This window comes from Mustelus asterias, chromosome 28, assembly GCF_964213995.1.
Source record: "Mustelus asterias chromosome 28, sMusAst1.hap1.1, whole genome shotgun sequence".
Taxonomy (NCBI): Eukaryota; Metazoa; Chordata; class Chondrichthyes; order Carcharhiniformes; family Triakidae; genus Mustelus; species Mustelus asterias.
In genome coordinates, this window is record NC_135828.1 from 10,466,383 (window position 1) to 10,491,908 (window position 25,526).

At 46.7% G+C, this 25,526-nt stretch overlaps 1 protein-coding gene across 4 annotated transcripts in view; it reads right to left on the reverse strand.

Moving 5' to 3' along the window:
• Window positions 1–25,526, reverse strand: part of LOC144480215 (annexin A4-like) — a 98,902-nt gene that overhangs the window by 14,991 nt on the left and 58,385 nt on the right. For all 4 annotated transcript variants that reach the window (XM_078199445.1, XM_078199447.1, XM_078199444.1 and 1 more), the window contains 7 exons: window positions 23,091–23,178; window positions 20,519–20,613; window positions 19,942–20,055; window positions 18,454–18,544; window positions 16,604–16,683; window positions 13,053–13,109; window positions 1,590–1,683 (listed from right to left, as the gene is read on the reverse strand). In XM_078199445.1, the coding sequence (XP_078055571.1) occupies window positions 1,590–1,683; window positions 13,053–13,109; window positions 16,604–16,683; window positions 18,454–18,544; window positions 19,942–20,055; window positions 20,519–20,613; window positions 23,091–23,178 (619 nt within the window). The remainder of the gene's footprint in view (window positions 1–1,589; window positions 1,684–13,052; window positions 13,110–16,603; window positions 16,684–18,453; window positions 18,545–19,941; window positions 20,056–20,518; window positions 20,614–23,090; window positions 23,179–25,526) is intronic.

The following is a 25,526-nucleotide window of genomic DNA, read 5'->3' on the forward strand; positions in this document are numbered from 1 at the left end:
TTAATTCCAGATGTTTCTTTTATTGAATTCAAATTTCACCATCTGCCGTGGCGGGATTCGAACCCAGGTCCCCAGAACATTAGCTGAGGTTCTGGATGAACAGTCTGGCCATAATACCACTCGGCCATCAGCTCCCCATCTCCTGAGACTAGCTTTCGATTCCTGGTTTATTCATTGAATTTAAATGCTGTCATCTGCTGGCGTGGGATTTGAACCTGGATCTCTGGATTGCCGGTCCAGTGACATTACCTCTATGCCACCATCTCCCTGTTAGCATTCACAATGGCCAATAACACACATCTTCAAACATACAAGATTCTGAAGGGGTTTTACAGTGTCGGCATCGACAGGTTGTTTCCCCTGGCTGGGGAAGGGTTGTCCATTTAGGATGGAGGAGGAGGAGAAATGTCCTCACTCCAGAGAGTCATGAATCAATTCCACAGAGTTTTGGAAGCTCCCTTATAATATTTAAGGCTGAGATAGATACATTTTTGATCTCACAGGAATGGATAGGGAGTGGGTGGGTAAGTGGATATGTTACAGAAGGTCAGCCAGATGATGACTCCTGCTCCTATTTCTTATTTACTGCTCAAGTCTGGTTGACTAGCTCATACTTTGGGGAAGAAACAATGCCAGCTATTGTGAATAGAGCTGCCTCAACAGTAAATCATAGAAACGCTACAGTGCAGAAGGAGGCCATTCACCCATTGTGCATGCACCGACAACAATCCCACTCAGGCCTTAGTCCCGTAAACCCGCACCCTGCTAATCCCCCCGACACTAAGGGCTCGATCTTACCATCGCGTTGCGCCCGTTTTCGGGCGTGAAAACTTGGTAAAGTCGGGCGTGAGGCGAATAGCGTGATCGGCGCCTGCCTCCGCGCCGGTTCCCCCTTTACCAAGACCTGATCGGGATCGCGTCCGAAACGGTGGGGGAGAAGGGGGGGGGGGGGGGGGGGGTGGCCTGCGATCGATCTGGGTGGGATAAGGGGGTCAGTAATGTTGTGGGGGGTGGGGGGGGGCAATGTCTGTGGGGGCCAGGGGAAGGAAGTTTCCGGCCCAGGAGCGATGTGGCAGGGGAGCAGCATTGTATCATTTTTTTTCTGCGCATGTGCAGTTGGAGGCGCCAATCGGAGCTGCAGCGTTTCGGGCGCGTTAAGCCCCGCCCACAGGCTTCTGCAGCGCGATTCGGAATTGCTAATATTTTTGCAGGCAGTGCGCGTATTGCGGGGGGCGCCCGAGAACGTGTCTAAAAGTCAGATCTGGAACACTCCCAGTTTCATGTCCGCTCAGCACTCAGATTCAAAATGGTAAAATAGGACCCAAAGGGTCAATTTAGCCAATCAACCTAATCTGCACATCTATGGACTGTGGGAGGAAACCGGAGCACCCGGGGGAAACTCGCGCAGACACAGAGAGAGTCGGCAAACCAACAGTGACCCAAGCTGGGAATTGAAGCCGGGTCCCTGGCGCTGTGAGGCAGCAGTGCTAACCCACTGTGCCACCCTCTGCCCAGGTGGTCTTTCATTTTAATGATGCTCTTTCACAGGAAGATATTTTTCCCCACAGCAGTCAGGATTAAACAATTACCTGCTTTCAGGTGGCTTCTATTCCTTGCGCACAGGATGGCATTGAACTTTGACTCGTCTGTCCCCATACGGCCTTCTCCAGCATTATATAAATCCTGAGGTTAAGAAGAAAACAATTCATTAGAACCTTCACTGTGAACATCTCCAAATTCATTTGTGATCTTGCTTTCAGAATTCTGGTTCACTTTACATGCATCAAATTTGTCAATATTTATTGGGTTTTTTCTTGCTAACCATATCAATTACTGAGGAAAATGTTACACCAGAAAGAATGTAACCAGTTAGGACTATTCTCAAGGGTAGCAGCTTTCCTTCTCTCATCCATCCTGGTCAACATATGGCTCATAGAGACCCTAAAGGAAGCCATTTGGCCCATCAAGCTCTCACCAACAACAATCCTACCCAGGCCCTACCCCGTAACCCCACATAAGTGCAGGGTCGGATTAAGACAAGTCAGCATGGATTTAGTAAGGGGAGGTCGTGCCTGACAAACCTGTTAGAGTTCTTTGAAGAGATAACAAATAGGTTAGACCAAGGAGAGCCAATGGATGTTATCTATCTTGACTTCCAAAAGGCCTTTGACAAGGTGCCTCACGGGAGACTGCTGAGTAAAATAAGGGCCCATGGTATTCGAGGCAAGGTACTAACATGGATTGACGATTGGCTGTCAGACAGAAGGCAGAGAGTTGGGATAAAAGGTTCTTTCTCAGAATGGCAACCGGTGACAAGTGGTGTCCCGCAGGGTTCAGTGTTGGGGCCACAGCTGTTCTCTTTATATATTAACGATCTAGATGACGGGACTGGGAGCATTCTGGCCAAGTTTGCCGATGATACAAAGATAGGTGGAGGGGCAGGTAGTATTGAGGAGGTGGGGAGGCTGCAGAAAGATTTAGACAGTTTAGGAGAGTGGTCCAAGAAGTGGCTGATGAAATTCAACGTGGGCAAGTGCGAGGTCGTACACTTTGGAAAAAAGAATAGAGGCATGGACTATTTTCTAAACGGTGACAAAATTCATAATGCTAAAGTGCAAAGGGACTTGGGAGTCCTAGTCCAGGATTCTCTAAAGGTAAACTTGCAGGTTGAGTCCGTAATTAAGAAAGCAAATGTAATGTTGTCATTTATCTCAAGAGGCTTGGAATACAAAAGCAGGGATGTACTTCTGAGGCTTTATAAAGCACTGGTTAGGCCCCATTTGGAGTACTGTGAGCAATTTTGGGCCCCACACCTCAGGAAGGACATACTGGCACTGGAGCGGGTCCAGCGGAGATTCACACGGATGATCCCAGGAATGGTAGGCCTGACATACGATGAACGTCTGAGGATCGTGGGATTATATTCATTGGAGTTTAGGAGGTTGAGGGGAGATCTGATAGAAACTTACAAGATAATGAACGGCTTAGATAGGATGGACGTAGGGAAGTTGTTTCCATTAACAGGGGAGACTAGGACGCGGGGGCACAGCCTTAGAATAAAAGGGAGTCACTTTAGAACAGAGATGAGGAGAAATTTCTTCAGCCAGAGAGTGGTGGGTCTGTGGAATTCATTGCCACAGAGGGCTGTGGAGGCCGAGACGTTGAGCGTCTTCAAGACAGAAATTGATAAATTCTTGATTTCTCGAGGAATTAAGGGCTATGGGGAGAGAGCGGGTAAATGGAGTTGAAATCAACCATGATTGAATGGTGGAGTGGACTCGATGGGCCGAATGGCCTTACTTCCGCTCCTATGTCTTATGGTCTTATGGTCTTATATTTACGCCACTAATCCCCCGACACTAAGGGGCAATTTAGCATGGCCAATTCATCCAACCTGCACACCTTTGGACTGTGGGAGGAAACTGGAGCACCCGTAGGAAACCCATGCAGACACGGGGAGAATGTGCAAACTCCGCACAGACAGTCACCCAAGGTGGGAATTGAACCCAGATCCCAGTGCTAACCACTGTGCCACCCTGCCACGTAAATGGTTCAAGTGCCACACTAATGTCGTTGCCTAGTAACTGCCCAGTTATATCAAACTCCGGACAACTGGGGTTGGGCAATAAAGAGCAGGAATTGGAACAAGCTGGCACAGGACTGCTTTAGCATTGGTTCTCATCCTGTGCCTGAATCGCCTCCCTCAATAAGAGAATGACTGCCCTTGACGTCAAAGCCGCATTTGACCGAGTGTGGCACCAAGGAGCCCCAGCAAAACTGGAGCCAACGGGAATTGGGGGAAGAAGTCTCTGCTGGTTGCAGTCATACCTAGCACAAAGAATGATGGCTGTGTTTGTCGTAAGCAAATTAAGACAGTCCCAGGACATCACTGCAGGAATTCCTCAGGGTAATATCTTGACCCAACCAACTTTTAGCTACTTCTTCAATGACCTTCCCTCCTCAGGTGGTCAGTAATGGGGATGTTTGCTGATGACTGCACAATGTTCAGCACCATTTGCCATTCCTCAGATATTGAAGCAGTTCATGTCCATATACAGCAAGACCTGGGCAATACCCAGGTTTGGACTGACAAGTGACAAGTAACATTCGTGCCACACAAGCAATAACTATCACCAACAAGAGAGAATCTAACCATCTGCCCTTGACATTACAATCACTGAATCCCCCCCACTATCAACATCCTGTAGGGCTACCATTGACCAGAAACTGAAGTGGACTAGCCATTTAAATACTGCGACTACAAGAGCAGGTCCAAGGCTAGGAATCCTTTGGTAAGTAACTCACCTCCTGACTTCCCAAAGTCTGTCCATAATCTGCAAAGCCACAAGTCAGGAGAGTGATGGAATTCTCTCCACTTGCTCAGATGGGTGCAGCTTCAACAACACAAGAAGCTCGACACCATCCAGGACAAAGCAGCCCCACTTGGACTGGCACCCCATCCATAAATATTCACTCCTTCCACCAATGCACAGTGGCAGCAGTGTGTACCATCTGCAAGATGCACTGCAGCAACTCACCTAGGCTCCTTAGGCAGCACCTTCCAAACCCATTGGCACTCCCATCTAGAAGGACAAGGGCATCAGATACATGGGAACATGATCACCTGCAAATTCCACTCCCAACCACTCACCAGCCAGGTTTGGAAATATGCCGCTGTTCCTTCACTGCTACTGGGTCTAAATTCTGGAACACCCTCCCCAACAGCATTGTGGGTGTACTTGCATCCCAGGGATTGCAGCGGTTCAAGAAGGCAGCTCACCACCACCTTTGCAAGGGCAATTAGGGACAGGCAATGAATGCTGGCCTAGCCAGCGATGCCCACATCCCATGAACACATGAATGAATAAAAACAGCAATTACTTCCTACGCACTAGATCACCAGGGATGGAAGAGCCCTCTGCAGATGTTACAATGTGAAACATTCACATGTCAAAACACAGACATAAAGCTACGTCGTTTAGTTATTAGAATGTAGAAGTGCAGCTTAGATTATTCTTTTATGATGCACTCACACAGGACGGCACGGAGGCACAGTGGTCAGCACTGCTGCCTCACAGCGCCAGGGACCCGGGTTCAATTCCCGGCTTGGGTCATCATCGTCTGTGTGGAGTCTGCACATTCTCCCCCATGTCTGCATGGGTTTCCTCCCACAGTCTGAAAGACGTGCTGGTTAGGGTGCATTGGGCCGTGCTAAATTCTCCCTCAGTGTACCCGAACAGGCGCCGGAGTGTGGCGACTCGGGGATTTTCACAGTAACTTCATTGCAGTGTTAACGTAAGCCTAGCTTGTGATAGTAATAAATAAACTTTAACTCGTGTGCAATCTTATTGTTGGGGGAAAAGGATCCATTACCCTCAATCTCCAATTGTTGGGAGTGTGCTTCTAGTTCACATTGAGTGGGATAACTCAGGATTGACACTCCACATCTAGTCAGCCGACTAAAATGTCTTATTAAAAGGAAGCTCCTTTAGTTCTTTTTAAAAAGTAGTTTCTTTCGCCGGGCCTATAAAATGTGGCGGTAGTTTATACTCCCCCAGCATCCTGCCAGGACTAAAGCTCGGGATGGAATAAATCCAGGCAGATCCGTGCATTCAAAATCCATCCAAAGCCTTGGCTACATTCTTAGAGTGGGAGTGTCGGACTTGGATCTCTGCCAGACTTCCTGTTTGAAGGCTCAATTTTAGTTCCTCCAGAAAGCAGGTTATCCAGTCTTGTTCTCTTTATGGCTGCATCGATAAGGAGCACTTTTGGTGATACTGCGCTGGGAAGTCTTTACGTATTCAGGGAGTACTGAAGCCAAAGACGCTTTCTCCATTGCAATCGAACGAGCCAGTCTTAATAATGGAATTGAAGACACAGCTATTATTGAGGCGGGGTCCAAAGATACACTTGGCAGTGTTTCAGAGAAGCTTTGATATCGTGGCAAAAATGTTTCTATTTGAAAAATGCAGTGTAGTTTCTGAGAACTGGCAGCTTGCTAGTTGGGTCTTTCCATATTCGAAAACAATTAAACCTGGTATTTGAAAGGCTCACATTACTTAAACGATTCCAAGCTGATATCCCATGGCAATGCTCAGGGTTACAGCAGAGGCTATGCCAATTAACAATGGAAGCAGTGTTCCGATACACAACAACACGCACAATATATTCCTCTTGTTGCTATGGTGGATTTGACTTAGCTAGGGCTGCCTCCAAGGCGGTCTCCTTTCAGCTCATTTCCTGTCAGTGAGGGAGGTTTCTGAGGGTGTTTGTTAGTTTCCTGCTCCAAGCTAATCGGCAAACTTCCCCCACAGTAGAAGTTAACCTGTCATTGACTCCCCAATCCCACCACCGCCTTTACAATATTGTGTCATTTAGTGTGTTAGATGCCCTCAAAACTAGTCAAGTCCTAGTTTAATGTTGCTTTGCTTTAATGTGGTACAGTTGTGGGCAGCACGGTGGCACAGTGGTTAGCACTGCTGCCTCACAGCGCCAGGGACCCGGGTTCAATTCCCAGCTTGGGTCACTGCCTGTGCAGAGTTTGCACGTTCTCCCCGTGTCTGCGTGGGTTTCCTCCGGGTGCTCTGGTTTCCTTGCACAATCTGAAAGACGTGCTGGTTAGGTGCATTGGCCATGCTAAATTCTCCCTCAGCGTACCCGAACAGGCACCGGAGTGTGGCGACTAGGGGATTTTCACAGTAACTTCATTGCAGTGTTAATGTAAACCTACTCGTGACACTAATAAATAAACATTTAAAAAAATTAATGGGGCCAAAATTCTCAGTTAGCCTTGTGAGTTTTGTTTTAACGTCATTTCCCACTATTCTGACCAGATTGGGACCATTTTGAGATGGTCACTCCCACTGACCCTCCCTCTCACCGCCAACCCTCAGATCTGCAGCCTCTCCCGCTGCCTAACCCGTCCCCCTCACCAATCCTTGCTGTTGCCAAGCTTCCCCACTCCAGAACCCTCGCTGCGAGGTCCAGCTGTAGAGATGGACAGCCAGAGGTGGAAGCATCGAAACATAGAAACTGGAAGCAGGAGACGACCATTCGGCCCTTTGAGCCTGCTCCGCCATTCATTTAGATCATGGCTGATCATCAAATTCAATATCCTGATTCCCTCCATTCCTCCCATATCCCTTGAGCCCCAAGTCAAAGCGGCTCCTGCTGCCTCTTGCCCCTCACAGCGAGGGCTCAGGAGGGGGAGGTGGAAAGCGAGGGCATTGAAAGAAAAGGCCCCAGCATGGCAACTTTGAGCTGTTGGGAGCTGCACAACCTCAGAGCTTTGGGTCAAGTCTTGACCTAGCACCTCCCTTGAAGAGGAACGCAGATACAGGAGAGGGAAGCGGCAAGAGAGAGAGGAAGGAAACAACAGGTTTAGTGAGAGCAAAGATCAGCAGGAGGGTAAGGCAAGGGAGCAGAAGAGGTCAGAGGGTCAGAAAGACCATTGGTCAGAGAACTGGAGCAGAATCTGCAGCAAGTGGGAGGTACTGCAAGTAAAATGTTACCATATTTCTTTTATATTTTTAAGCTCATTTAAAAATTTGTTTCATTTACCAGTGAAGGAAGTTTAGCAATGCAAAGTATTTCAATTTGAAAGGTACAATGTTTAACGTTTTTTTTCCCCCAATGAGGACGGTCCTAGTTTAAATTTATTAGTGTGAGAAGTAGTCTTACATTAACACTGCAGTGAAGTTACTGTGAAAATCCCCTTGTCGCCACACTCCAGTGCCTGTTCGGGTACACTGATGGGAGAATTTAAGCATGGCCAATGCACCTAACCAGCACGCCTTTCAGGCTATGGGAGGAAACCGGAGCACCCGGAGGAAACCCATGCAGACACGGGGAGAATGTGCAGACTCCGCACAGACAGTGACCCAAGCCGGGAATCGAACCCAGATCCCTGACGCGGAGAGGCAGCAGTGCTAACCACTGTACCACCATGCCACCTACAGAACCTCACTACAGCTTGTACATTGGTTTTGTTGGGAAATGTGATTCACTTAAAGTTGCAATCGTCAGGAACGCAATTACAATTTTGTGAGGACTTACTGTATATAAATGAATGATACACATGATGATATGTGCCTGCATGCATCATAATGTAAAGTGTTCAGCAGAGCAAGGGTTAATGTGGGACAGGAAATTGGTACCGCCCAAAGTGTGATGTATGTTGTCACATGGTCAGAGAACAGTCAAGAGGAGAACTCATGCAAGTCCACACTTGGAACTGTAAATAGTTAAAATAAAATATTTTCATGGTTAAACACACGAGCCTCAAGATCTCATCAATGAATCACCACCACTGCAACATTAAGGGACCCATATTACATACACAGTGGGGCAATTTTCCCATTCCGCCCGCCACGGGAGTCGTAGCGGGCAAGGGGCGGACCATGGAAAGGTCTGCTGACCTCGGGTGGGATTTTCCGGTTTCAGGGCGGGTGCGACCAGAAAATCCTGCCCGATATCACAATACACGGACACTAAGAAATCAGGAGCTTTTCCCGGATAAATCCGAGGATTTTTACAATGACAAGATAATTTTGTAAAAATTCATTCGTGGGACATCGCTGGCTGGGCCAGCATTTATTGCCCATCCTGAGTTGCCCGATGACAGTTGAGAGTCAACCACATTTCTGCGGCTCTGGAGTCACATGCAGGCCAGACCAGGCAAGGACAGCAGATTTCCTTCCCTAAAGGACATTAGTGAACCAGATGGGTTTTTCCGACAACGGTTTCATGGTCATCAGTAGATTCTTAATTCCAGATTTTTTAAAATTGAATTCAAATTCCACCATCTGCCGTGGCGGGATTTGAACCCAGGTCACCAGAACATTAGCTGAGTTTCTGGATTAGTAGTCTAGTGATAATACCACTAGGCCATCGCCTCCCCCATCTAGAATAGAATGCTTTCTGCTAAATTGCAAGTTCCCTCAAGGTGGTTTATGAGTCAAATTCTTACAATTTAACCCCAAGGTCACTTCCCGGTTAATGGTTAGTGAAGGAGAATGAATACATGTGGATCGAGACCTTCCCATTAACAGCCTTGCAACCCCCATCACTACAAATGCTGCAAACCAGCTTCTCCGTATTAGAGGGGACAGAAAAAGGTTCTCTCCTTTTCGTGATACATTTGACTTGTTTTCACAAGTTGAACAAGCACTGGGGATATACCAACCTTTGCCAGCATCAAATGCTTCCAAATCAAGTATGGTACAGGTTACTGCAGAGTGCGAGATAGGTAAGATTTTTGGGTACAAAGGGAATTGAGAGATGCAAAGCTGGGACAAGAAAACAGAGTTGATGTTGTGGCGAGAGATGTTGCTATTTTGTAAATTTTATTTGACACAAAAGTGGGGGCAGCAGGGAGAACATGAAAGTTTTTTTTATACTTTGGGGAAGTTTCAGAGGGGTGCTAAGGACTATGGAATCGACGGTGGAAGAGAAAAAGGATATTTAAGGAGAGATGTTGAGACACCTCCTGGGGTACAACTCTGTGTTGGGAAAAGAGTTGTGAAGGTTTAAGGCAGCCATTCCAGTTTGTTTTCCGAACTGCAGGACTTTGTTTTTGAAGTTTTTTGTGTTTCCACAGCAGGGTGGAAGCGAGGTTGAGAATTCCTGTAACATACATTTCCTACAGCAACAGCGAGTTTACCTTGTGGTAATATTACAGGAATTTTGTAGTTAAACATCGATGGGGGAGTGTTGCCTAGAGGGTGGCTACCTGCGTGTCCAACCAAGCGAGGCTCTTCAGGAGGGATGTTCTGTGAAGCAAATGTCAATTGTGTAATTGTAAGCTAGTGTGTTTAAGTTTTCTTTTGTTAAGTAAATGTTTAAAATCCCAGAAATGTGACTGAAATTTGTGGCTTTTGAGTTCAGTAGACTTTTTTTTCTTGTTGTCACAGTACAAAAAAAAGGTTGTGATATGAGAGTCAAGTTTAGGAGCGGCAGTTAGGAAGACAAACGCACTGTCAGCATTTATGTCGAGAGGGCTAGAATACAAGAGCAGGGATGTACTTCTGAGGCTGTATAAAGTTCTGGTCAGACCCCATTTGGAGTATTGTGAGCAGTTTTGGGCCCCGTATCCAAGGAAGGATAAACTGACCTTGGAAAGGGTCCAGAGGAGGTTCACAAGAATGATCCCTGGCATGAAGAGCTTGTAGTACGAGGAACGGTTAAGGACTCTGGGTCTGTACTCGTTGGAGTTTAGAAGGATGAGGGGGGATCTTATTGAAACTTACAGGATACTGCGAGGCCTGGATAGAGTGGACGTGGAGAGGATGTTTCCACTAGTAGGAAAAACTAGACCCAGAGGGCACAACCTCAGGCTAAAGAGATGATCCTTTAAAACAGAGATGAGGAATTTCTTCAGCCAGAGAGTGGTGAATCTGTGGAACTCTTTGCCGCAGAAGGCTGCGGTGGCCAGGTCATTGAGTGTCTTTAAGACAGAGATAGATAGGTTCTTGATGAATAAGGGGATCAGGGGTTATGGGGAAAGGGCAGGAGAATGGGGATGAGAAAAATATCAGCCATGATTGAATGGTGGAGCAGACTTGATGGGCCGAGTGGCCTAATTCTGCTCCTATGTCTTATGGTCTTAAGTTTCCCTTCGGGATTTGGTTTACGCAGCAATTAACATCTGCTGGATTATAACCGTGTAGAAGATCAGCCTGGATAGGAGTGAATGGTGGAGCAGAATTGAGGGGCAATGTCATCTGCCCCTATTTCAAGTTACATTTACACGACTGGAACAATGTTGTTTAATATTAAACTCTTAATATTAGCTCTGTTCTAAGCTCCCCCATTTGAGTGTTCACAACATCTGTGTTCACGACACCCGCCTTCACGATATCAGAGTTCAACTGACAGCTGCTGCTCAATATTTGATAATTTTGCAGTGGGATCCACTATGAACTAGATGTCCCGAACTTCCCTTGTGGTTCGGCACCTCTTTAGTCTGTTTATAAAAGTCCCACGTCTTAAACTCCAAAATCAGTGGCACAAAGCTCGGCACAACATCGTGGGCCGAAGGGCCTGTTCTGTGCTGTACTGTTCTATGTTCAAACGGTTTCTCAGGCCTCTTGTACAGTGATCTATTTGCTACTCAATGAACAACGAATAAGCATTCACAAGGCAGGACCATTGATTACAACTTGATTAACGCAAACATTTTTTTCTACTGCCTACACGACTATGCAAGAACGCAGTCTCTACAACTCTTTATAAACGTTCCGTGCTACTAAACACATCACGGCATACGGATATAATGTACGAAGCTGACAGATCATAGAAACCCTACAATGCAGAAGGCCATTCAGCCCATCGAGTCTGCACCAACAACAATCCCACCCAGGCCCTATCCCCGTAACCCCACATATTTACCCGGCTAATCTCCCTGACACTAAGGGGCAATTTAGCATGCCAATCCATCTAACTCACACATCTTGGGACACCAAGGGGCAATTTAGCATGGCTAATCCATTTAACCCGCACATTTTTGGAGTGTGGGAGGAAACCGGAGCACTCTGAGGAAACCCACACAGATACGGGGAGAATGTGCAAACTCCACACAGACAGTGACCCAAGCCGGGAATTGAACCTGGGTCCCTGGCGCTGTGTGGCAGCAGTGCTAACCACTGTGGCACTGTGCTGGAGGAGACAGCATTCCAAAATAGAACAAAGAACAGTACAGCACAGGAAACAGGCCCTTCGGCCCTCCAAGCCTGTGCCGCTCATTGGCCCAACTAGACCATTCGTTTGAATCCCTCCATTCCCAGAATGCTCATGTGACTATCCAGGTAAGTCTTAAACGATGCCAGCGTGTCTGCCTCCACCACCCTACTTGGCAGCCCATTCCAGGCCCCCACCACTTGGTATAAAAAAACGTCCCTCTGATATCGGAGTTATACCTCGCCCCTCTCACCTTGAGCCCATGACCCCTCATGATCATCTCCTCCGACCTGGGAAAAAACTTCCCACTGTTCACCCTATCTATACCCTTCATAATTTTGTACACCTCTATTAGGTCTCCCCTCATTCTCCGTCTTTCCAGGGAGAACAACCCCAGTTTACCCAATCTCTCCTCATAGCCGAGACCCTCCATACCAGGCAACATCCTGGTAAACCTTCTCTGCACTCTCTCTAAAGCCTCCACGTCCTTCTGGTAGTGCGGCGACCAGAACTGGACGCAGTACTCCAAATGTGGCCTAACCAGCGTTCTATACAGCTGCAACATCAGGCTCCAGCTTTTATACTCTATACCCCGTCCTATAAAGGCAAGCATACCATATGCCTTCTTCACCACCTGTGCTGCCACCTTCAAGGATTTGTGGACTTGTACGCCTAGGTCCCTCTGTGTTTCTATACTCTTGATGGCTCTGCCATTTATTGTATAACTCCTCCCTACATTAGTTCTTCCAAAATGCATCACTTCGCATTTATCTGGATTAAATTCTATCTGCCATTTCTCCGCCCAATTTTCCAGTCTATCTATATCCTACTGTATTGTCCGACAATGTTCATCGCTATCCGCAAGTCCAGCCAACTTCATGTCATCCGCAAACTTGCTGATAACACCAGTTACACCTTCTTCCAAATCATTTATATATATCACAAATAGCAGAGGTCCCAGTACAGAGCCCTGCGGAACACCACTGGTCACAGACCTCCAGCCGGAAAAAGACCCTTCGACTGCTACCTCTGTCTCCTGTGGCCAAGCCAGTTTTCTACCCATCTAGCCATCTCTCCTTGTATCCCATGAGCCTTAACCTTCTTAACCAACCTGCCAATGTGGGGGTTAGGCCCGTTGCATTGATGCTACCGCCATGGCAACAGCCTTAGCGGGTCCATGCTGCTTCCAAAACCCCACCAATTAGGGATTTGGCAAAGTGATGGATAACCTCATACATTATTGCTTCTAGTCCTACAAAGGATGGACTGCAGTGGTGCAAGGTGGTGGCTTTTCTGCAAGACAATTAGAGGTGGGTAATAAATGCTGGCTCAGCCAGCATTCATCTCATGAACGTAAAATAAAAGTTGCGACTTACCTGAGCATCCTTTTTAACCAGTGTTATATCCACCTGTTCGCTTTCATCCCGATTACCCTGGAGGAAAGAAGGATCAATGGTCATCCCAGAATACACGGTTACTTTTGATTCATGCGTATGTTATAGACACATCTGGCTAGAATCCCACGCTGACTTCCAACCCAGATTCCTTGAACTCTTTGATGAAGGGAACCAGTAGGGTTGCTGTTTCATACAGCAACAACTATATGGACTTGTGAAAGTAAACCACGGAGTCTCAAAATAATTCAATGCAAATTTCTCCATGGGGAGGTGAATAACATTTGGTCCAAAATTAACATTTTTCTTCTGCAAATAATACTTGATGGATTTGTGTAATCATTTTTATACCCGAAATTTTGCTAGGAAGGGATTCTGTGGAAGTGATTCTAATCCAGTCCCAGGGTTTGCTCTGCTATTCCCTCTAATGGCGTCTCTCGTGCCACCTCTCCCTGCTTTCAAAAGTTTCACCATAACCCTTCTCTTCCGGCATAACCTGGCGTAACTCCTCATAGTTCAACCCCTTCCAGCCACGGCTCGATCAGTAGCACTCCTGCCTCGAGTCCGAAGGTTGTGGGTTCAAGTCCCAGTCCAATGGGTTGAGCACAAAAGTCCAGGCTGGCACTCCCAAGGGAGGGGAGTGCTGCACCATCTTCAGGATGAGACATTCTCTCGGTTGGATGAACACTACTTTGAAGAGAGTATGGGGCGCAGGGAACCTTCATTGTGTCCTGGCCAATATTTATTCCTTGGTCTATATTCTAGCGGTGTAAATTAAGGGCAAAACTTTATGGCCTTGCTCGTCCCAAAACCATAAAAATCCCACCCGAGGTCAACGGACCTTCCCATCGTCCGCCCCTTGCCCACGCCATTTCCCGTGGCAGATGGGGCGGTAAAGTTCTGACCTACATGGCCATCGCAAACTCTGAAGAGTCACGCAGACTCGAAATGCAAGGAACATGGGAACAGGAGTAGGCCATTCAGCCCCTTGAGCCCACTCCTCCATTCAATATCATGGCCTAACTCCACATATCTATCCTCGGCCCATATCCCTTGATCGCAGACTTAAACCTAGCATTTGAACCCAGCATCCACCGCTGTTTACCATAAAAGATTTTGTGTGGGTGTAGTTTTTTTTTATATACATGCTTCCCAAATTGCATGGTTGTGCACCAGAGTCATGGCTATGTTGTCTAAAGATATCTGCTGTCACCCAGAGTTGCTACCGTTTTCATGATGGAAGGGACGGTCGCCGGGCTATGCGCGGGTTCTTGCCTGACACCTCCATGCTCCTGTCACCCAGAAGCCACCTTTGTTATGATTACTGAAATAACAGATAGCACTGTGAACTGCTGCAAAGGCTAGCACGAGGGGACATAGCTTTAAATTGAGGGGTGAGAGATATAGGACAGATGTTAGAGGTAGGTTCTTTACTCAGAGAGTAGTAAGGGCGTGGAATGCTCTGCCTGCAGCAGTGGTGGACTCGTCAACGTTGAGAGCATTCAAATGGTTATTGTATAAACATATGGATGATATTGGAATAGTGTAGATTAGATGGGCTTTAGATTGGTACCACTGGTTGGCGCAACATCGAGGGCCGAAGGGCCTGTACTGCGCTGTAATGTTCTATGTTTAAGGAAGAGAGTTCCAAACCTTCCCCACTCTCTGCATGTAGAAGTGTTTCTAACATCTCTCCTGAATGACTTGGTCCTAAGTTTTAGATTATGGCCCCTGGTTTTAGAGCCTTCAGCTAGTGGAAACTTTATCCTGTCCTTCCTGTAAATATTTTGTAGACATCAACTCTGTTTCCCTCTCCACTAATGCTGCCAGTTTTTCCATTCAAATTCTATATTTTTATTCAGATTACTGTTGAGGTATTATATTTTAGTGGTCATCTGTAGGAGCATGCTGTGACCAAATTGGCTGCGTGTTTCCTATATTATAATAGCGGCTGCTCTTCAAAAGTACATCATTGGCTGTAAAGTACTTTGGACTATGTATGGAAATGCAAATCTTTCCACCTTTAACTGTGGTGGGAATTAATTCCTGCAGTTCCCCCCACTCCTGCACCACACCTACTATTTTTATAGCTTGTTGGAATATTGTTCTCTATTGGGTCAGAGCTGATGGGGATTGTGCCAATATCCAGTCAAAACATAATTGAGCCTTAAGCCACGTCAAGCTTATCCTAGTCTACAATTGTGTTGTTTGTTGCAGACGTGAAATATAATTTATCGGTTCTAGTTTAAGCTAACGATGGTGTATTTTATCTAATCAATTGTACAATTCTGGTTGCCCCGATATAGGAAGGATGTTATTAAACTGGAAAGGGTGTGGCACAGTGGTTAACACCGCTGCCTCAGTGCCAATTCCGGCCTCGGGTCACTGTCTGTGTGGAGTTTGCACATTCTCCCCGTGTCTGCGTGGGTTTCCTCCGGGTGCTCCGGTTTCCTCCCACAGTCCAAAGACGTGTGGGTTAGGTGGATTGGCCATGATAAATTGCCCCTTAGTGTCAGGGGGACTAGCTAGGATAAATAGGTGAGGTTATGGGGATAGGGCCCGGGTGGGTGTGTGGTCGGTGCAGACTCAATGGGCTGAATGGCCTCCTTCTGCACGGTCGGGTATCCAGAATTCTAAGTGTGTTACCAACACTGGAAGGTTTGAATTATAAGGAGAGGCTGGGACTTTATGCCCTGGAGCGTAGGAGGATGAGGGGTGACCTTATAGAGGTTTATAAAATCACACGGGGCAGAGATAAGATGGAGAATGTGTTTTCCCCCAGGGTAAGGGAGTCCAAAACTAAAGGGTATGGATTTATGGCGAGGGGGGAAAGATTTAGAAGGGGACCTGAGGGGCAACGTTTTCCCACACAGAGGGTGGTGCGTGTATGGAATGAGCTGCCAGAGGAGGTGGTAGAGGCTGGTATAATTACAACAGTTAAAAGGCTTTTGGACAGGTATGTGGATGTGAAAGGTTTAGAGGGATATGGGCCAAAGACAAATGGGAATAGTTCAGTTTTAGGAAACCGGGCTGGCATGGACAGGTTGGGCCGAATGGCCTGTTTCTGTGCTGTATATCTCTATGGCTCCATGACACATGCACCATCCATGGTAGTACCCCGCTATCAAAGAGGGTGATGAGAAAGAAAAGATTGGAAGGGAAGTTGAGGATACAGAGTTACAGCCACTGTGACAACTGTAACAGAGTCCAAAATATCACACCTTACTGGGAGATTATAGGGCTGAATTTTATGGAGGCAAATCAGACAGGCATCCAGCCGATATGTCCAGCTCCCGTGATATGAATCAGTAACACGGAGAGACAGGTACTGCGCAGAGCTGATTATTTTGGTGAGAAAGATTTGGTTCCATTTGTTCAACAACCCAAACATTACTGTGTCAATTTTGTCTTGTGAAAGTCCGATGTAACTGCAAGCTGTCTTTATTGTAAATGGACGCGTCCTGTGGACACAATGAGGAATCAAAGCAGGAGAAGAGTTATTTCAATCCCCTTCACAATTTACTATAAATTACCTGAACAAGGGAGACCAGCAACCTTTCAAAGTGTCCCGATGTATCACTCTTGATATCCTGCTCTAGGGTCTTCTTAAACTCTGCATTAAAAAAAAATACACAATCATTTTTTAAAAAAAAGTTTATTTATTAGTGCCACAAGTCGGCTTACATTAACACTGCAATGAAGTTACTGTCAAAATCCCCTAGTCGCCACACTCCGGCGCCTGTTCGGGTACACTGAGGGAGAATTTAGCATGGCCAATTCACCTAACCAGCATGCCTTATGGACTATGGCAGGAAACCGGAGCACCCTAGGCGATGGCCTAAGCGGTATTATCGCTGAACTATTAACACAGAAACTCAGCCAATGTTCTGGGGACCCAGGCTCGAATCCCGCCACGGCAGGTGGTGGAATTTGAATTCAATTTAAAAAAAATATCTGACTCATATTTCATTCCCTCACCCTGTAGTATAAATATCTCCCACTTTCTATGCCTTTTCGTTGAGGTTGAGGGGCGACCTGATAGAAGCCTTCAAAATTATGAGGGGCATGGACAGAGTGGATAGTCAGAAGCTTTTCCCCAGGATGGAAGAGTCAATTACTAGGGGGCACAGGTTTAAGGTGCGAGGGACAAGGTTTAAAGGAGATACACGAGGCAAGAAAGTTTTTTTTTTTAACACAGAGGGTGGTGGGTATCTGGAACACGCTGCCGGGGGAGGTAGTGGAAGCAGATACGATAGTGATTTTTAAGGGGCGTCTGGACAAATACAAGAATAGGATAGGAATAGAGGGATACGGTCCCCGGAAGGGTAGGAGGTTTTGGTTCAGTCAGGCAGCATGGTCGGTGCAGGCTTGGAAGTCCGAAGGGCCTGTTCCTGTGCTGTAATTTTCTTTGTTCTTTGAAACCCACGCAGGAGAACGTGCAGACTCCACACAGACGGTGACCCAAGCCGGGAATTGAAGCCGGGTCCCTGGCGCTGTGAGGTAGCAGCGCTCACCACTGTGCACCGTGCCGCCTGTAATGACTTCAATCAGGCCATTGAGGTTGGCCTATTGGAGTATGAACTCCTTGATTGAGGATCCAATTGATGGGCCAATCAGGGAGTCTTTTCCTTGTATATAACTGGGTGCGTCAGTTCCTCTGACACCCCCGGAGGTAGACTGTTGACTGATAGCACTCTGTGTACTGCTGTTGAAATTGTAAATAAATGGATTTTGGTGAAGGGACCTCGGCCTCCGCAGACCTATTACACACCTGTGTTCAATATTACACAGGGCTTTGGGTCATGTGTGACCTTTCACCAGAAAGAATTTATTGCTGCAGATGGATAACCTATCAGAACTGCCGCTGACCTATTTTGACAAAGGGTCATCAATCTGAAATGTTTACTTGTTTCTCCTCCCTCCACAGATGCAGCCTGGCCAGCTGAGTACTTAAATACATCTCCAATGGGGTTTTTTTGTATCAAGTCTATAGTACTTAATGAGAGAGTTACAATTCTCAAAATAAAGTGCTGTAAGAAGCACAACAAAGCAGACAGCCCCTTAAAATTAATGTTTCCCCAAAAGATTAAGCCAATGAAAGACTCACCGACATGACTGCTCCACAACTACAAAGAATCCACAAAAACACTCTAACTCAAAGATGTCCAAAGAAGATGTGCGGATTAGGTGGATTGGCCATGCTAAATTGACCCTTAGTGTTGGGGAATTAGCTGGGTAAATACGTAGGTTTACGGAGATAGGGATTGTTGTCAGTGTAGACTGGATGGGCTGAATGGCCTCCTTCTGCAGTGTAGGGATTCAATGATTCGGTGGACTCAGGCAGGAGGGCTGTAAATCAGACAAGTGACTGCTCACGTCTTACCTGCTTTGTAACCACTATTGATAGCATGCACTTCCGCATTGGAGCGAGACGCCAGGATCTCGATCAGGCACTCCTCATCTGTACCCGCGCCCTGCATTCAAAAGAAAAAAAATCGGTCAAAGTTCTTTCCCTTCAGAAATAAACAAACACAGCGGGTGGGATTTTCTGTGCAACCCGCTACATGTTTTGCGGCGGTGGAGTTGGCCCGCTATTGGCTGGCGGCGGGATCTTCTGGTCCCACCATTGTCAACGGGGTTTCCTGTTGAAAGCATCCCACGCCGCTGGGAAACCCGTGGCGGAGGTGTGCTGCCAGTGGCATCAGAAGATCCGCCGGTGTCAACTGCCAGAAACCTCAATTGTGGAATCAATTATCCGTGAAAATTTGTGCAGATAGTAGGAGATGAGTGGGGGTCAGGATGCCCCCAACATTCCCATCTCCTTCCTTAACCATTCTGAGCGAGTCCCTCCTACAGGCAAGACTACAGCAGCTCAGCAACCAACTGCACCGGGTCTCAAATACCAAGGAAATACCTATTTTTGACTGTCCTACAGCCCAGTTCCAACTGTGTAGTTTGTGCACTCCAAACACATCGGCCAAAAATTCTGACCATTCTCAGAGTGGGATCATCAAACAGGGAGAAGAAATTTTAAAAAGCCCCATGAGCTGGACTTTACGGAGATCCTTCCAACTGCAACATGGGCTAAGAAAATGAGAAGACAGAGGGGTGCCCCAATAGAGGTCCTCAAAATGATGGAAGGACTCTGTGGGGTGGAGGCAGGCAAGATATTTCTACTTGTGGGGCAAAGCAAAACCAAAACCAAGCGCCATAAACGCAACTTGACACTAATAAATCCAACAAAGAAATCGGGAGAAACAACATTATCTAAAGAGTGATTAGAATGTGGAACTTGCTGCCAGAGGTAGAGTAGAGGCGGGTACAATTTTGTCTTTTAAAAAGTATTTAGACAGTTACATGGGTAAGATGAATATAGAGGGATATAGGCCAAATGTGGGCAATTGGGATTAGTTTACGGGTTTTAAAAACAAAAGAGCGGCATGGACAAGTTGGGCCGAAGGGCCTGTTTCCATGCTGTAAGCCTCTATGACTCTATGAAAATGGAGTGTCTGAGATAATTATAGATATATTTAAGGGCAGTGCATGAAGGAGAAAGGAATAGAAGGATATGTTGATTAGATGATGTAGCCATGATGTGGAGATGCTGGTGTTGGACTGGAGCGGGCACAGTAAGTCTCACAACCCCAGATTAAAGTCCAACAAGTTTATTTGGTATCACGAGCTTTTGGAGCGCTGCTCCTTCATCAGGTGAGTGGAGGCGAGAAGATGAAATAGGACAGAAGGAGCATGTACCAGATGGGCCAAATGGCCTGATTCTGTGTTTAGTTCTATGTAGTTCTGTGAAAAACATCATGCCTGCCGCAGTGCTGTTCAGCAGCTCCGAGGAGCTACGGGCCAGTTCCTTACCCACCTTGATTGCTTCCTTCAGCTCAGTCGCATCGTAAAGGGTGGAGGACTTCAGCAGTGCCAGAACCGCCTTCTCAAAATTACCCGACAACTCGGACTTCAGCTCCTTTATCAAATCCTGCAGCAGGAGGAGGACAAATGTCAGGTACACAGCAAGAACGCAGCGACTGAAGGTGCAGGTGGCCAGGCGTTTCCCCTGGGCTGGGTATCACTGCTCACACTGATCTCCATGTCGTCACACATGTAGAGGTGGTGCCCCCCCCCCCCCCCAACTCCTCCCTAAGAGAGGGAGGATGGCCACTTCTCCCAGCCAGGAAAATCTGGTCAGTGCCCCAACAAGACTACGGGAGCTTCACCTTGACTAGATGCAAGAGCTGAATGGCCTCCACCTTCTGCACTGCAAGGCTTCTATGAAATAGTTGCGTGGAGAACAAAAAGGGGTCCAACACAGGATTGAAGGTAGTACAACCTCCAATATGGAAGGAACGGCGAGTTTACTGGATGAAGTTTCCCCTCAAAAGTGAGAAAAATAAAAAAGCCTGCTGGAGTTCACTCAGCCAGTATTCGTCAAAGACACCTACCTTTCCATAGGCCGTCTTAAAGGACAGGACAATCTGTTGCCTCTGCTTATTTGAACGATGAGTAAGTACATCGATGATGGCTTGTTCATCCGTGCCTAAGGGGAGAAAAGAGTTCCAAATCAAGATGGCTTCCTGCAACAACCCCATCGAGTAGTACACTAGAGTTGACTCCTCACAGACAATTCCAGGGAAATCAGAAATACTCTTGGCAAAATGATAACACTGAATTGCTTTTGTCACACAAGCCATGGAAAATGCAAACAATTCTTCAATTTTCCTAGAAGTCCTGACTTGGTGTGATACAATTAAAAGGTCACTGTATAAATATAGGGTGGAATTTTAGGAGATTCTTTTTCTAAGTGTCCAGCTGGTCTGAAAATGGAAGAGTTCCAGATCTTTCTTCACGTCCAATCTTATGCACTCGGTCTCCAAAAAGATGGACTAGTCAATTTCTAGCACAAATTGGTGACATGATTTGGAAGGTGGACAAATATGGTCACTCGGAGGCAGAGAGGGAAGCGGGGAAATGGAAATATCACACAGAAACAGGAAGTGATATTGTTCTGAGGCAGAGCTTAAGGCATGTTGTCAGAATGAGCCAGTAGGAGGCATGACAAAGCTTCTAACCTGCACCCGACCTGGCAAAAGCTTGCTTGATGCTGACACGCGTGTCTTGAAATCATGTTGCTGCATCGGAACATGACAAATGTAGCTTTTAATGGACCGCATCTTTGTTAAAATGGTATGGAGAAGCACGGTGGCACAATGGTTAGCACTGTTGCCTCACAGCAGGGACTCAATTCCGGCCTTGGGTGACTCTAAGTGTGGAGTTTGCACGTTCTCCCCATGTCTGCGTGGGTTTCCTCTGGGTCCTCCAGTTTCCTCCCACAGTCAAAGAGAAATTAGATGGATTAGCCACGGTAAAATGTGTGGGGTTACGGGGATAGGGCCCGTCAGAGAGTCGGTGCAAGCTCGATGGGTCAAATGGCCTCCTTCTGCACTGTGGGGATTGTACGATTCTATGAATTTCAGGCTCTTGTGTAGCGACAAGCCAAGGGCTTGGTGTCTGGGGTGAATGTGAAGGCCGGAGCAGGAAATGAACGTGTTCTAAAAGTTCAAGGTCCCTGCAAAGTAATAAATGCTTCTTGCTCTGTGAAAGGCCCAAAAACATGAAAGGTATTGACATCATTTTCATGCACTACAACTGAAAAACAAAGTTACTGTTGTGATGTAGTTTTCCACTCAGGTAGCATTTAGCCTTTCTTTTAACGAGAGTTTAGAATTTGTACATCCACAGAAAGAAGCTACCTGCAATCCAGTCAAAGCCAGTCTACAGGCCCCCTTAGACATGTGGCTGGAATTCACAAGCAGTTTGATTTGATATTGTCACATGTATTAACATACAGTGAAAAGTATAGTTCCATAAGAACTTGGAGAAGGAGTAGGCCATCTGGTCCCTCGAGCCTGCTCCGCCATTCAATAAGATCATGGCTGATCTTTTCGTGGACTCAGCTCCACTTACCCGCCTGCTCACCATAACCCTTAATTCCTTTACTGTTCAAAACTTGATCTATCCTTGCCTTAAAAACATTCAATGAGGTAGCCTCAACTGCTTCACTGGGCAGGGAATTCCACAGATTCACAACCCTTTGTGTGAAGAAGTTCCTCCTCAACTCGGTCTTAAATCTGCTCCCCCTTATTTTGAGGCCATGCCCCCTAGTTCTAGTTTCACCTGCCAGTGGAAACAACTTCCCTGCTTCTATCTTATCTATTCCCTTCATAATCTTATATGTTTCTATAAGTTCTTCCCTCATTCTTCTGAATTCCAATGAGTATAGCCCCAGTCTACTCAGTCTCTCCTCATAAGCCAACCCTCTCAACTCTGGAATCAACCTAGTGAATCTCCTCTGCACCCCCTCCAGTGCCAGTATATCCTATCTCAAGTAAGGAGACCAAAACTGAACGCACTGTTTTTTTGCGCGCTATACAGACAAAGCACACTGTTCATAGAGATGGAAACAAGAGAGTGCAGAATGTAATTCACGCCCTGGCATGGCCACCAGCGAGAATGGAGAATTTGGCACTCAGCCAAATCTCCACTCACCGCAGCGGGACTGGTGAATCCCAGCTGGGGGAACCATTTGATTGAGTCAGTGCTGGTGTGGCGGAAATAGTGAATATTTCCCTCCCCTCTAGAAAGAGCAGAAAGATATTGTGTGTCCTGGCCCGCATTTTACCCTCTAATGCCACCAACCAGAAAAGAAAAGACCCATCGCCCTTCTTGTAATACAGCTGATATATGTTTAGCAATCTATGGTGATAATTACAAATACAAGTTCTTTTGTAAGCAGGCATTAGAAATGGTTGTTCAATCATGGAAGGCATCTCATCTAAGCCAACGTGCACTTTCCAGCAAGGGCCATTAAAAAGCAATGAGGAGGAATGGCCACACTGCCTGGTATCTGCTTTTCCCAATCCACAGAGCTGCCAATGCTGAGAATAGTTGCTCACTCACCCTCTATCACAGTGAGAAAACCCAATTTAAAATACAACACATTTTAGGTTTACTCACCAAACCCTTTCATAGCTTTCCTCAGAACTTCAGCATCCCTCAGGGCATCGAATCCCGCAGCATCTCTCAAAGTCCCCCGTTTCGCAGGCTAAAGACAACAAGGCAATTGTCAGTCAACAATCAAAACCAGTCAGAATTTGTATTGTTCAGGTTGCATCAATTGTTTTTCAAGCCAGGAATTTTAAAGTTTATTTATTAGTGTCACAAGGAGGCTTACATTAACACTGCAATGGAGTTACTGTGAAAATCCCCTAATCGCCACACTCCGGCGCCCGTTTGTACACCTGAGGGAGAATTTAGCATGGCCAATCCACCTAACCTGCACATCGTTGGAGTGTGGGAGGAAACCGGAGCACCCGGAGGAAACCCACGCAGACACGGGGAGAACGTGCAGACTCCGCGCAGACAGTGACCCAAGCTGGGAATCGAACCCGGGTCCCTGGCGCTGTGAGGCAGCAGTGCTAACCACTGTGCCACCATGGTGGGCAGGTAGGCAACCTGGTGACAACCAGGTAGGCAAACGCTGTTTGCATCACTTCATCATCACCCGGTGTACCACAGGTTAAATTCCTCAAATTCGCAAATTCTCATTGACAATTCACCCATCGACAGCCTATATTTAAAGTTTATGTATTAGTATCACAAGTAAGGCTTACATTAACACTGCAATCAAGTTACTGTGAAAATCCCCTAGTCGCCACACTCCGGCACCTGTTCGGGTACACAGAGGGAGAATTTAGCATGGACCAATGCACCTAACCAGCACGTCTTTCAGACTGTGCAACGTAAGGATGTGTTATGTCCCAATTAGGATTGGGAAATTTAAGCCACTCTCACATTAAGTTTTACTTCTCTCAGTTCTGCAACCGAGCACAAGAGTTTGTGCAATCACCATGTTACGATCAGAACTTTTCCTGGAGTATTGCGGTCAGTTCCGAGCACGATACTTTACAAAGGATACATTGGCCTTTGAGTCAGTGCAACACAGATTACTAAAACGATGCAACGGGAGAGATTAGAGAAACGAGGATTGCATTCCCTGGGAATTTAGAAGGTCTTGGATATTAAGTGGGGGGGGGCGAAAAAAGTTTTATATCCTTTCGTGGGGTATGGGTGTGGCAAGGCCAGTATTTGTTCCCCATTCCTAATTGCCCATTCCAGAGGGTATTTAAGAGTCAACCACATTGCTGTGGCTCTGGAGTCATATGTAGGCCAGACCAGGTAAGGACAGCAGATTTCCTTCCCTAAAGGACATTAATGAACCAGATGGGTTTTTAACAACAATCAACCATAGTTTCATAGTCATCATGGAATCTATTGAGTGCAAAAGGAGGTCGTTTGCACCGACTTGCCAACAGAGCATTTTACCCAGGCCCTATCCCTTAACCCCATGTATTTATCCCACTAATCCCCCTTAGCCGACACATCTTTGGACACTAAGGGGACAATTTAGCATGGCCAATCCACCTAACCCGCACATCTTTGGACTGTGGGAGGAAACCGGAGCACCCGGAGAAAACCCAGGCAGACACGGGATGGTGGTGCAAACTCCACACAGACAGTGACCCAAGGTGGAATTGAACCGGGGTCCTTGGCGCTGTGAGGCAGCAGTGCTAACCACTGGGCCACCTGGTTCCACTGGGATTGTTACACTCAATACACGCTGTGATGACTTGGTGTGCAATAATATGTAGTAACACAAGGGCCATTGACACCCAGCATGCACACATAAGGCTGGACACCATCATCAGTGTAACATGCAACCAAGCAGCTTATTTTTTTCCTAAATATTGTCAACTAATTGTTTCAATCATAAAGACTTCAGCTTTTAGCAAAAAATTGAGTGGGAAGATTTAGCTTCCTTTTGTCCACACCTTGATGGCACTGTCAATTTAGAGTTTCTTTTCCGCCACCACCACAGCCACTATCCCCCGTATTCCCCTGCCAATATTGTCCTCTTCTGAAAGCATCTACTGCGGCTCAGGGACAGTTCCACAGGAGCCACTCACCATTTCCACCAACCCTCCCCGTTAATAACTCAACAGTCAGACCTCTGATTAAAAACCTCAAGTAACGCAGCTCAGCCCAATCCTGTTCTTATCCGGCTCCTTGGTATGGGGGTCTCCAGATGGGGATACCTGTTCAGTTGTCACTCTCCTCCACCAATAGGCGATGGGGCTCATTGCCTCATCTCTCAACCACGGCCACCCTGACTGAGTTAACCAAACACAGGCCGAGGCTCCTCTCTACTCTGTATGGCTGAACCACTCGCTGAATAAACCTACATGGGGTACATCCAGTTTTATGTTTTTGGTTCCATTCTCTGTGGGATTCAAGGTTCCCACAATCCCTTACAAGGTGGGCAAGCTCGGAAATTATTTCTACTCCAACTGGCTAAACACATGTTCCTCCATCAAGTGGCTGGATTTTGGATAA